The sequence below is a fragment of the Eretmochelys imbricata genome, chromosome 1 (assembly GCF_965152235.1).
Source record: "Eretmochelys imbricata isolate rEreImb1 chromosome 1, rEreImb1.hap1, whole genome shotgun sequence".
NCBI lineage: Eukaryota > Metazoa > Chordata > Testudines > Cheloniidae > Eretmochelys > Eretmochelys imbricata.
The window spans coordinates 54069110-54082919 of NC_135572.1; the positions used below are offsets into that span (position 1 = coordinate 54069110).

Sequence of the window (13810 nt, forward strand, 5' to 3'; positions counted from 1 at the left end):
AACAAAAGGGCGGGGAGTCTCTGGGTGCTGTTTCTGTTGTTACAGAGTATTGCTTTAAAGTCTCTCTCTGTGTGAGTAGTTGTTGTTACAAAGAATTGCTTTGAGAACAGACTCTGTCTTGGAATGTACTAACACAATTAGCAGCTTGTAAGTTTCACACATAGAGGGAGAGAAACAGTACCAAAAACCAAGAGACCTCTTAATTAGCAAAACCCTGGAATTTAAACTATGGGGAATCAAACTCATTTGTGATTTTAATACAGAACTTCTTTAATGTGATCCAACACATGGACTCCTGCAAGTGCTGTGCACATACCAAGACCCTGAACCACAGCCCTTGGCACCTTAGTATCTCTGGAGACTCTGGCTAGGCTTTGGTCTGCCATCAGGCTAGACTTTATTGAGTCTTAACATCTGTGGACTGCCTGACCAAAATGGCCTACTTCATCCTCTTCAGCGAGCTGTTGTCTGCTGACACTACCGTCCAACTCTTGCTGCACAACATGGTCCAGCTGCACAGACTCCCAGACCACATAGGCCCACAGTTCACCTTTTCCTTCTGGCGCAAAGTGTTCAGGTTATTGGTCATCCAGGTATCCACCTGCACTGCATACCACCCCCAAACAGATGGTCAGGGGAAATAACCGGCCACACCCCGCCATATACAGAGTTTTCTTACAACAATGCTGACCATGCCTCCATGAGTCACAGCCCTTTCTTTGGCAATTATGGGTTCCATCCCTGTTTCCACCTTGTGTTACCAGCAGCCTCTCCAAGCTCTGCTGCCACTGACTGGGTCCAACAGACCCATCTCATTCAAGAAGAGCTCAAGAACCACCAAGAAGAGGTGAAGAAGGCCTCAAGAAGCTTTAGTAGTTATGGTAGGCCAGAAGGTGTGAATTGCTGCCACATACCTCCAGACCTCCTGCAAATTGAACCACCAGTTCATGGGACCCTTCCCAATATGCCAGCAGTTTAACCTGGTTACCTTCAAACTCCAGCTTCCCTTGCCTCTCAGGAAGCATCCAGTTTTCCATGTTTCCCTTCTGAAGCCCTACGCTGAGAACCCTTTTCTTGACCAAACCATACCACCACCTCCAGCAGTTGAAATCCAGTGTCATAAGATATACAAAGTGTATGCCATCCTCAATTCCCAATGGACATGAAGCAGCCTGTACCATCTGTGCACTTGGGAGCCTGCCTCCCATGTCCAAGCCCTTGGCCTGGAGGAGGAATTCCACAAGGCTCACCCAGGCAAGACTGGACCAGCACAACCCTGAAGGTGGGGATGATGTAAGAACCTGAAGGGCTGGAACCTGGGACCATGGGGGTTCTGGCCACTGGTACCTCTGCATTACCATGAGATCCTTAGACTGTGCTCCTATTGGAGGTTTTAGGCTGGGATCCCACAGGAGGACCCTGTGAAACTCAGTTTGACAGGAAGTACCACCCAGGAGAACCCAAGTAGTCGCCCCTCATAGCCCACTGATTGGCCAGTTACCAGTACTTAAACCAGGAAGCCACAAAGGGGAACTGTCTGAGCAAAAACACAGACTGACTGTCTGTCTGCTCCAGATACTGCTTGTCATTAGACCCTAGACTCCAGCTTCTGACCCTGGTTTGTCCTCAACTTTGCTATTCAATCCCTGTCCGTAACCAGGCACCTGACCCCGATCTACTGGTAACCTGATTCTGCCTGCCTCCTGCTGCCTGCCTCTCAGTTTGCCCACTGTCCTGTCTCAGACTCTGACCCCCCAGAAGCCTGAGACAGCTTGCTCCAGATGTCTGATTCTTGATCTGCCCACTGGCCTGTCTCAGACTCTGACTTCCTGGTATTAGACTTGGCCTGTCTTCTAACTCCTACTGTGACCACTAGGTATGTCCTGGTCATGACTGGTGGCAATGAGGTGAAATTTGCATTGAGCTAGGGCAGATAATTTTTGGGAGCCTCTTTTAATGTCTTTTGTTTGATTGTTTCCATTTGTCAATAGTGCATATGCCCAGAGAAATATTAATAGTTAAAATCTCAATAAATAAATAATAAAATCAAAGTCAAAATCAAACAATGGGATACCATAATAGCAAACAGATTTCTTAAAAGTTGGCTCATCCATGGTACCTGCATGTTTCTTCATCCTCACCTCTTCATTTGACCTGCAGCCCATGTTCATCTCTCCCACTCACCAAAATGGCCATTCACTTGACTAGGTCTTCACCAAGTTCTGATTTCTCTGTTGCTGAGTTCCTCCTCTCCAATCATCACCCATTTTCTTTCAGCATCGCTCTCCCCCCACATCTCATGCCCTGTCACTTGGCTGTTCTATGACTTCCAATCTGTCAGCATTGATGATTTATCTTCTTTCAAACATCTCCTTCCTGCCCTTTCTTCCATTGATATGACTGTTGGTTCTTTCCATGCTTCATTCTCCTCCATGCTTTGTTCTATTGTCCCTCTTTCTTATCACAGGGGTCACCCTGACAATCCCCAGCCCTGGCTTACCCCGAACATCTGCTTCCTCTGCTCCTCCTCTCACACTGTGGAGCAAAGTCCCTGACTGTAATCCCATGACCAGGCCATCTTCGTCCACTAAAATTCATTCTCCCTCCTTCAGTTTCGCCATTTTCCCAGTTAAACAATTGTACTTCTCCAGCTTAATTCAATCCACCTGTGCAATCCTAGCTGCTTTTTTGCCACCTTTGATTCAATGATTAAACCTTCCATTCTTCCTGTCTGCACTTCTCTCTCCACACAGGATCTCGCCAATTTCTTATAAGGGAAAAATTGACAGACTATAATGTGACCTTCTGCTTCCCCTTCCCTTTCTACAACTCTCTCCTCCTTCTCCCCTATCAAAATGCATAAGTTTCTCTCCTCCTCTAACCCCTCCACTTGCCCCAGCTACCCATCCCATCTCTCATCCCAATCCCTTATTCTTCTCCTTAACTTCTCACTCTCCTCTGACTCCTTCCCCTCAAAATACAAACAGGCTTTAGTCTTCTCAATTTTCTTTTTAAAAAAACCAGCCTTGACTCCACTTACCTCTCCAACGACTGCCTCATCTGCCTTCTCCCTTTAAAGCTAAACTCCTTGGTCACACTGTCTACAATTACTGTCTGTAACTCCTCTCCTCTAATTCCATCCTAGTCCCTCCCCAATCTGGGTTCTAACCTTCACAGTCCACTAAAACCACTCTCACCAAAGTCTCTAATGATCGCTTCCCAGCCAAAGCTCAGAACCAATACTCCATCCTCGCCCTCCTTGACATGGTAACAGCCATCATCATGCTCTTCTTGAAATTGTCTATTCCCTTGGCTTCCTGTCTGTGCTCTCCTGGTTCTCCTCCTACCCCTCGTATTGCTCCTTCTGAGTGTCCTTTGGAAGATCTTCCTCTTCCCCTTCCAACTTTCAGTGGGGGTTCCACAGGGCTCTATCCTTGGTCCCCTTCTCTTCTCCTGATCTAGCACAAGGACTTTGTCTTTGGGTAAATCTCATCCACAAACAGAAATCCAACAACTATCTCTTGGCCTGTCTCTCTGACATCTCCTTGTGGATGTCTAGCAATCAATTTAAGTTCAATATGGCTAAAAGAGAACTCAGCTCTTCAAACCTTCCCTTCACCTCCAAGGTCTCCTTACTGTCTCTTTCTCAAGCACATGTCTCACTGTGGATAACACCAGCATCCTGCCTATCACTCAGGCACTGAGCTGTCCCTTGAGTACAGTGAATTGGGGTGACCACCCCAGGCCCTGCGCTCTGGGGCGTCCTGCTCTTCTATAAATTCGTGAGGAGGCAGGCAGGAAGGTGAGGCAGGAGGTGGGTGAAGTGAGGAGGCGAATGGGGAGATGAGCAGCTGGCAGCAGGCAGTCAGTGGGCGGGGGGGTGAGGAGGAACTCCCCTACCAGGCCCTCCCCCCAGAACCTCCTGCCCGCCGGCATGCCCCACCGATCAGCACTTCCCCCTCCCTCCCATCGCCTACCACCTGCCCCTGATCAGATGTTTTGCAGCATCAGGAGGCTCTTGTGGGGAGGGGAGAGGAGCGAGGGCACAGAACGCTCGGGGGATGGAACTGGGTGGGGCAGAGGCAGGGCAGGAAGAGGTGAGGCGGGAGTGGAGCAGGGGTGGGAAGAAGTAGGGTGGGGGGGTGTGGCCTTGGGGAAAGGAGTGGAGCGGGGGCAGGGCCTGGGTGGAGCCGGGGTGGAGAGCAACCCCCGGGAAATTAGAAAGAAACTTGGAGCCTATGTCCCAGGCCCTGCACCCACCCTAGGGGCAGCACTGCTCTGGCATATAACCAGGGTATCATCTTCGATTCAGATCTCTCTCTAGGCCCTAACATATAGGCTATATAAATGAAGTTTGCAGATTTTTTCTGCATAACCTCTCTATGATATGGCCTTTTCTATCCATCCAGAACTAAAACTTTCATCCAGGTTCTCATAATCTTGCATCTCAGTTACTACAATGTCCTTCTCTCTGCACTTGACAAACACAATCTTGCCCCATTTATATCCATTCAGAATTCTGCTGCAAATATCATTTTCCTAGCCCATCACTTTGACCTTGTCACCTCTTTTTTTGTTCCTCCGCTGGCTTTCCCTTCTCTGTTGCTTATATGGCGTATACGTACCCTACCTATCATCTCATCCAGCATTGAAAGGTTGATTCCCATCTCTGTTAGGCCCATGATGCCAATTTGCATCAATCTGTTTTCTCGTATCCTATTCTTAGACTGCAAGTTTTCTGGAGCAGGGACCAGCGGCTTGTTCTATAGTACATATAGCACAATAGCACAATGGGATGCTGATCCGTGACTGGAGGTGCCAGGTGCCATGGTAATAAAAAGAATAAATAATAATTGAGTCTGATGTATCTTCTCCACTAGTGGCTACAAGTGGGTGCTTCAGAGACAGGTGTAAAACTCTAGGTCATAGGTGCCGACTCCATGGGTGCTCCAGGGCTGGAGCACCCACAGAAAAAAACCAGTGGGTGCTCAGCACCCACTAGCCACAGCTGTTTGGAAGTGCGGCCAAACAGCTGACTGGCAGCTGGGGGAGAGGGTTGTGGAGGGCGAAGAGCAGCGAACAGGCAGGGATCTGGGGGAGGGGTAGAGCAGAGGCAGGGCCTGGAAAAGGAGGCAGAGCAGGGGCGTGAAAAGGCAGGGTGAAGGCAGGGCCTCAGGGGAGGGGTGAGTGGGGGCTAGGACCTCAGGGCAGAGTGGTGTGGAGCACCCCCTCGGCAAAAGAAAAACTCAGCGCCTCTGCTCTAGGTCACTGTGCAACATTACATTATGGAGGGAGATGTCTCTTTCTAATCCCAGCTGTCATGATCAGCTTATGCAAGAAAGCCTAAGAACTGATGGCGTTCATAGCTTGTAGTGCGAGTGCAGATGCTCTTCTTTGGAGTTATACATTCTTTTGTAAAGGTTATTTTTGTTTAATGAGTCACAAATCCATAAAATCAGCTCTGTGGTATTTAGTGGATGCCAGATAAAGCAAACAGAAAAGAAATATTGAAGTCTTTTATAGCATTATGAATAAACTATTTGACTGCAAAGGAGACCGGTAGGGATTCAGTATAATGAATCAAAGAACATATCACTGGGTTTGTTTAATTAGTATACTGAGTCCTTGGTGGTACACTCTCATCTTGCTGGGCTCTCACACAGCATTTATGTCCATCTTTGCCACAAGAAATTATGCTTTTCACTCTCCTTTAAAACTTCTATGTGAAACGTACCCATATAGAGAGTGGAAGCACAAGGTCTATGCACAACTGAAATCTGATTTAGAGCTAAAATGCTCAAAAAGTTGACATTTCAACCAATTTTTTGGTCAAATTTTCAGTTTTTTGCCAAAAACCTCTTGACATTTTTTACAAGTTTTCATAGACATTTTTCATGTTTTTTGACAATTGAAAAGTTCATTGAAATTTTGACTTCTTAAAAAATTTCAAAAGTTTGAAAAAACAGTAGAAGATTTTGAAAGTTTCCAGTGAAACTTTACACTGTTGGTTTGTGTGGGGAGGAGAGAAGGGGTTTCTGACCAGTTTCAACCAGTTTTCCAGACTTAGTTTATGTATAAGTGATCTATAGGTCTGGAGCTAGCCCTGTATCGAGGTGAATTTCAGCCTGGAAGAGTATGTGGGAGGGGGTCTGGCTTATTTAAATATGCCTGTGAGGATGGGTCATACTGTACGTCACAGTTCTGTGATGAGCCATTACTATCACACAACATTTAATCTATCATTATCCTATGACTGTACTGCTTTATAACTTTGATTTCACTTCAACTGTGTGAAAATATTGAAGTAAAATAAATAAAATGTGAGGAAGGAAGAAAGCTTATGAATCAATGTGTTCTAGTGATTGGAGTGGAGGAATGGGGATCAAGTCTTTTTTCCTTTCCATTATTGATTTGCTGTGAGATCATGGAAGTCACTTAGGCCAACCTTTACAAATGGGTATGCATGAAGTCAGTGACAAAAGGCCATGATTAGGGCTGGTCAGGTGTGTATTTGTTTCAAAGAAACTTTAATTGAAAAAGTTTTTCATGTCTAGAATGAAATCTCTAGCTGGATGGACAGATTAACGGAGTTCTCCCTGCCTCTCCTTCTCCCCATACATACACTTCAGTAGAACTATTCATGTGCTTAAAGCTATATAGGGTCAGGTCCCAAGCACAGCATTTGGCCTTCAGAATGGAAAGTAGCTAGGGACAGAATGCTCAAAAGGAATTAGGCTCCTAACTTCCATTTGGGAGTTACAAGGTGAAATAACTCCTTCTGAGCGTTCAGCCCTGGAGGATTTGCAACATATGTCAAATTTTATGATAGTGATTATGCAGTGGTCAAATGTCCACCACAGGTGAGAAAGAGATAGGGGTGGCCTAGTGGATAGCACTGGAATAGGACTTAAGTTCTACTCCTAGTTTTGCCTCTTGTTTGATGGGTGATCTAGGCAAGTCACTTCATCTCTCTGTTCCTCAGTTTCCTCATCTGAATATAGGGATAATGATACCACTCTCCTATGTGAAGTGCTTTGAGATCTGATCATGATAATATCTAGGTATTTTTACAATATTTATTATTAAACATTTTCATCTAACTAAATATTTTCAATAAGTAGAAATAGAAGACATTTTGTGACTGTTTTGTAGGGTGAATTTTTGCCATTTTCATCAAATAATTTATTAGACAATATATTTTGTAGTAGTTCACCGGCTTTATAGCTAATCATAGCTATCATCTGGCAAATAATAGCAACATTTATTGACTAATTCATTTGCTAAATATTTTTTGAGTATTTATCCAGTACTAATTGTATACAGCTTTGAAAAAAGTGCAAGCAGAATAACATACATAATACTAATCTTAATTAAATTATGACGCTATACATGTTTGTTGTCTTGTTGTATAAAAAAAACAGGTATTTTTTGAAAGGGCTCTGTATAATGTCATCCTAAGAACTGCAGTAATACGTTGGCACACTGGTAATCTTGTGAAAGTCTCTGTAATTCTCTTGACACAAATAGGATTTCAATGAAATGGAATGGAAATCCAAAAAATAATGCAAACCATATTTCTTCAGAAACTGGAGGCCTAATCTCTTTAAAATAATGTTATACTATAGAATACTTCTAAAAAAAAGGCCATAGAGAATAACTTATGGAAAGTTTTTGATGTGATGGTGTGTTGGTCTTTATAAAATGCCAAAATGGAAAGTTCATAGTCATAGATTTTAAGACCAGAAGGGACCACGCATCATCCTGCATGGCTACGTCTACACTGCAAGCTAGGGCTGTGATTCCTCTGCTTGTGTTTACACACTTGTGCTAGCTCTTGTTAAGCTAGTGAGAATATAAGTAGTGTTGTAGCATGGGTAACAGCAGCGGAGCAGAGCTGAGCTAGGCCAAGTGCATGCAAGCCAGTTTAGCACGGCTCAGCCATGCCTCCACGCTAGCTCAGAGAGACCTAGTGCAAGTACGTGTACATGAGATTGGCGGGGCGGTCACACCCTTATCTCATAGTGTAGACATAGCCTATTAATGAAGTGACAAATACCTAGATGATCCTAGCAAGTGTCCTGTGCCCTATGCTGCAGAGGAAGCAAAAAAAGAAATAAAAATAAAAAAGAAATGGGCACTACCAATCTGCCCCGGGGAGAAATCTCTTCCCATCTCCCCTTCTCCAGCATGGGGGCCAGTAGACTGCCAAAGTTTACTCTTCTCAGGCCTAACTTGGGATCTAAGGGTGGGTCTGCTAATTACTAACACCTTAACCATGCTAGCCTAGGCAGGAAGGGTGAGAGAAATGGTTGTCTGCAGACCGAGGCTGGCACACCCATTGAACAAGACACAGAAAGCATGCTGCGGCCTCATCCTCAGATAGTGGTAACTGGGCTGAATGGAGCTCACTAAAGCTTGCAAGGAAATATTAGGCAATGGAAATATGCAGATAGGCCTTTTTTGTTTTATGCCTTTGCTCTGCGTACTTCATACCGTTGTTGTGAAGATGTTGTTTTTGAGTCGCTTTAATCAGCTAGTTGGTCCCAGGCTCCCAGAGGGCTTGCAGGTGCCAAATTCAGCTGAGCCTGTTTCATTATTATGTTGGGAAACATGGAGACTGGAGCCCAGAGACCCAGTCTAAGTGTGGCTAATACCACATAGTTACACCCAAGGAGGTAAAGATAGCCAGAGTACCCTTGAGGGCCTAAATTGCAGCTTGCTCAGTAACCATGACAATTTTATATCAGCGTAATTATCCACATTTTTCTTTCACTGAAAACACATCTTCTTACTGACTTAAGTGAGCCAACAATCACACTTTATAACCTAGCTTTGCAGAAGGGTGTATTTGATGATCTGCCAGGTCTGTTCCAGGACGTTATTTCTGTCCTGAGTTCCTTCTTCTTTCCACATTTTCAGCTTTGTGTTTTCTTTCATGCTATTCTACATGTTCAGAAGAATATCCCCCATGCTTCCCCACAATTCCTGTCTACCAATTGTCCTTTTCTTTCAAATTCTTCTTTAAAAAAAAAGTTCTTGACGCTTTCCTACGCTGATCTCAACTCTAACAACATTTTCACACTGTGTAGGGCTGAAACTATGTTTTTGCTTATTTCTGTGTTTGGGCCAACACAGAAGAAGTTTCTTCTGGCTTGACATGTCAGAGGTCATTGTCCCTTGACTCCTTGGCTATGTTACTATGATGACACCTGTTTCATGAACTGTTATCTGCTAAAGTTTGGGGTTGGGGCATACCAGCTGAACTGTTTTATTGATCCGTCTATAGAGGCAAAGTTACCGACGGTCTAAATGAATGGACTCATTGGTGGCTGGTGGGACATCATTTTTTCCTCATGACTATCAGTAGAGTTCCCCCTCAATGCCAGCTCCCTTTTCTCATCCTCACAGATTACCTTGTTCTATAGATGACATCGTATGGGTGAACTGATAGAGTAATGGTTGCAAAGATTTTGTTCTGAGCCTGACAGCTTGAGACAATGAGGTCTTTGGGAGCAGTTTTTTGTGTGTGTTTTTTAATTGCGGGGTGGGAGGGGACAGCGGTTGCACATGGATGAACTTTTTCACAAGCTATATTAGGTATAGACTTACTGTCAGTCTCAAGAACTTTTGCCATTGCAACTGTTTCTCTCGCACATGTGTAATATGAGCCTTGAAAAGAAGATTCCCCATACTTTCTCCCACAAAGTGCTGTGAGGTTGTGATAGTACTATAAATGATCTTTATCTACATTCTTTTTATCTCTGAGGGAGTTCCTCTGTAGACCCCAGCATCATGTGTAATAAGTGAAAATGTTATAGATGTAGAGAGTTATAGGAAATGTGAGTTGTGGTGGCTAATGTTTTGGGCAAGTAGGTGCATGTGTGCACACACAGATCACACAGAGTTTGATTTTTCTTAATTTAGAAGTGTTGAGAAGAAGACAGAATCTTGCTTTGACAGCTGGAAAAAAATTCCATTGAAAGGGTGTATATAGTACAGTTGGGTATATACAGTCTGTACTAAACTAAGCATTCAAAATGAAAGGCAAATTTTAGCTCCATTTAAGGAAATGAAAATGTTGAAATGAGTTTCGCTTAATATAATCCATACCATATATGTTGGTGTATTACCTAAAGTGGAAGTAAATAAAACTACATACTTTAGTGAATAGTGAAGGTATTTGCTTGAAGGCATCAAAAAAGTTTGTGAGACACAAAGAGATACAAAAAATAAACACTTCTCCAGAGTAAGACTGTTTGTTACCATTTTAAGAATTAGGTAAATTGGGGTGTGAGTCGTTGAAGCAGAAAGCGGGGGGCAGCTGTGGTCTGGCTTTGCTCCTTCTCCTCCTCCCCTCTGGTGAAAAAGATATCAGTCCCTCTTCATCAATTCCCCTATCTGGAATCTTCTGTAAGCTCCTGTCCAGATCCCCTATTTCCCTCACAGGTCTCTTGGAGGCAGGCAGAAGAGCAGAGGTCTCAAAGTTGCAGGCCATGAGCTCCTATCTTGCAAAACACACCAGACTATGCAGGTCAGTGTGACAGGGAGGCTGAACCAGCTGGACTGTGGAACATACAGTTGAGAGCTTAGGGGAAATGTGCTAAACCTGGCCTTTTCGTGGGCAGCCTCCACCAGCAGAGCTCATATACAGCCCTGGCAAGAATTTAAAGCTGTCCTCCTGCCAAGGCATAAAATCAGTGGAGCTATGCTGATATACAACCACTGAGGATCTGGTCCCCAGTTTTAAAGGGCACCCAACATATTAAGTCACCATATAAATTCCTAGATACTAGGATTAGTCCAGTAAGATACTATATTAATCCAGTAAGACTAAATGGTCTATCAGGTGCTGACAGCATAACTACCCCTGTCAGTCACTAGTCGATTGACAAAGGACTGCTATGGAGTGTTTTAGGGCCTGATCCATAGCCCCTTGAATTCAGTGGGAGACTTTCTGTTGACTTCAAGGGGCTATGGATTATGTACTTACAGAGTTCTGCTGCTAAAACCCGATGTAACGCTGACAGACCCTGGTCATTGGCGAGCAGGATTAAACCTGGGACCTCTGGAGTTTAGTGCATGAGCCTCTAGTGCATGAGCTAAAAGCCAGCTGGCTGTTAGCTAAGGCTGTAGAGCAGACTTATTTAACTCTCTCTAAGGGCAGGTCTTGGCGGGTAGTGATCAATCTATAGGGGATCGATTTATTGTGTCTCATCTAGACGCAATAAATCGATCCCCGAACACGCTCCCTGTTGACTCCAGAACTCCAGCTCACGAGAGGTGGAAGTGGAGTCGACGGGGGAGCGGCAGCGGTCAACTCACCGCCGTCCTCACAGCCAGGTAAGTCAACCTAAGATACGCCGACTTCAGCTACACTATTCGCATAGCTGAAGTTGCGTATCTTAGGTCGACTCCCACCTGCCCAGTGTAGACTAGGGCTAAGTGGTCTCGGTGCCAATAGATGGAACAGAACACCACACCCAGGAGGTGTGTGGGTTACACATACACATTAAGTTTAGGATAAACTCCATATGCTAAGTGGGAAAAAGAAAAAATATACCCATTTATATGAATGCGTTTGTTTAAAAGTTACCTTGGGGAATCTTAAGAATATTTAGAATTTGCCCTGTCACAAAAGGGTTTACTTACAAATAAAAAGAAGCATAATTCAGCCAGTTTTTTAATGAGTATTTGTTTCGAAACAGAAGAATAATAGCACATCTAATGACTCCTCCTAAACCTTGGTTCTGCAGAATTAAGGCACCTTGAAGAAATGTTTTTTTTTCTTTCTTCTCAAATAGTTGCATTCCAACATTTGACATAAAAATATTGCAAAAGGCAAATGACTTAAACATTTTATGAGTACAAAACTGGAGTTATAAAAATGACATAATTTACAAACAAACCCACATTAGTACCAGACATTAGCAAAGCATGTTTGATATAAAAGCTTTCATATCAAGCCCCAATTATTGTTATGCTTGTTTCCATGCAGAGGTAACAGTTTGCATACATTTTATTTATCCCTTATGCTTTAACAATTCAAGGGCTCATTCTTACTTAAAATGTTATCCCTTTAGTATCTTAAGTTTTGTGTCTGCTATAGGATTCCTATAATAGGAATTATTTTTATTAATAGATGAAAATGTCACCAGCACAATCCTATACCAAATAAATTTTAGGAAATTAATTTGTGATTTTTTTTAGAAAATCCTTTAGCCATATTACCAGGAAATGTTTGAATATGTAATGCAGAACTAGATGATACATTTAATATATGGTATAATTGTTAATTTAAAAAAGGTAATGTTTTTGGTGTCATAATGACATTAAAAACATGATGAAAGTTGACATCAAAATGCATGATATTACTGAACCAAAAGTGCTAGATTTATAGAACTCGCCCTAGATTACCCATCATCAAGTCACCAAAACGATATATTTCTAGAAATGATCTAATTTCATGTATATTTCTCATTTATAAGAAATAATAAAATTTACATTCTGAAATGTTCCCTGCTCAGTTTGAGCCCAATTCTGTAAACACTTATTACCAGGCATAGGGTGAAATCCTGGCTCTGCTGACATTATGGGAGTTTTGCTATTGACTTCTGTGCGGCCAGCATTTCACTCTAAATAATGCTTACTACCAAGAGAGGTCTCATTTACTTTAATAGACTTCTCATGCTAGTGGGCACGAAGCCCAGTAGTGAATGTTTACACTATCAGACCCTTTGTGTGGGCTCATGGTTCAGTTTATACTTGATTAGCAAATGACACATTCCTTTTGATTTTATTTTAAAACAACTTCTTTTCCTCTCAAAGATCAGGCTATTCATTTTTAGTTCTATGGACTCTATCTCACTGGAAAGCTCTAAGGACGAACTAGCCTTGTCCTTCTCCGTGGTGTTCCTAGTGGCAAAACATAATAGGAGAAAGTTATTTGCAAATATAATGGATAGTCAATAGGTCAGTAAAGTATTTAAAAAATTAATTTGTCCTAAATCCGTTCTTGCTCCTTCAAATAGCCCAATGGAAGTCAACAGATCTGACTTTGAACTTCATGGACATCTACTCATTTGATAATAGGCTACACTAAAACCCTGGATCCAAATACCCCCAAACTTTGAGAATACTTGGAATCTAGACCCCTCTTAATCCCATATCTAGTTTTAGTGGGACAAATCCTGAGGCCCTTACACAGTTATTATTTATTCCTTATGCCAGCAAAATTCTTAATGACTTCACCATATCAGTGCTGCAGGCCAAATGCAACCCAACTATCTTTCAGTGATGCCCATCTGCTACTCCAGTAAAAGCTAACGATGTTACACAAACCCATCTGAGGACATCATTTAGAGACAATGGGCTTCAACTAGTGTAGCCAAGGGTATGACTGGCTTATCTTTGCTGCAGCTGCCAATTCATGAGAAACAAAGTATCTAGCTTGACTTTCAGATGTCACATTGAGTTGCAGGCCTGGCAGTTAGCAAAGTAAAAAACATCCTTTTACTTATCAAGCAACCAAGGTTGATATCAAATTTGTGAAACACAATAAAGATGGAACTCCACAATGCCATTTTTATAAAGCCTGTATTCAGAGTCGAAGTACTGGTTAATACCTTTTCACTATTCAACCTTTGTTTCAATAAATGAAATCTGCAGCCCTGTTTATACAGAACAAAGTCCCTAGGAGTTGTTTTTCAGGCATATTAGTGTTTTAAAAAAACATTAACATTACCAACCTTGCAAAAGAACACAGTGAAAAATGAAAAGGAGTCCTTGTGGCACCTTAGAGACTAACCAATTT

At 42.8% G+C, this 13810-nt stretch overlaps 1 protein-coding gene across 1 annotated transcript in view; it reads right to left on the reverse strand.

Moving 5' to 3' along the window:
* Positions 1–12874: 12874 nt before the first annotated feature.
* The window catches only part of POSTN (periostin), a 48283-nt gene continuing 47347 nt past the window's right edge, over positions 12875–13810 (reverse strand). The window contains exon 25 of the mRNA XM_077806591.1: positions 12875–12912. Coding sequence (XP_077662717.1) covers positions 12875–12912 — 38 coding nt within the window. The remainder of the gene's footprint in view (positions 12913–13810) is intronic.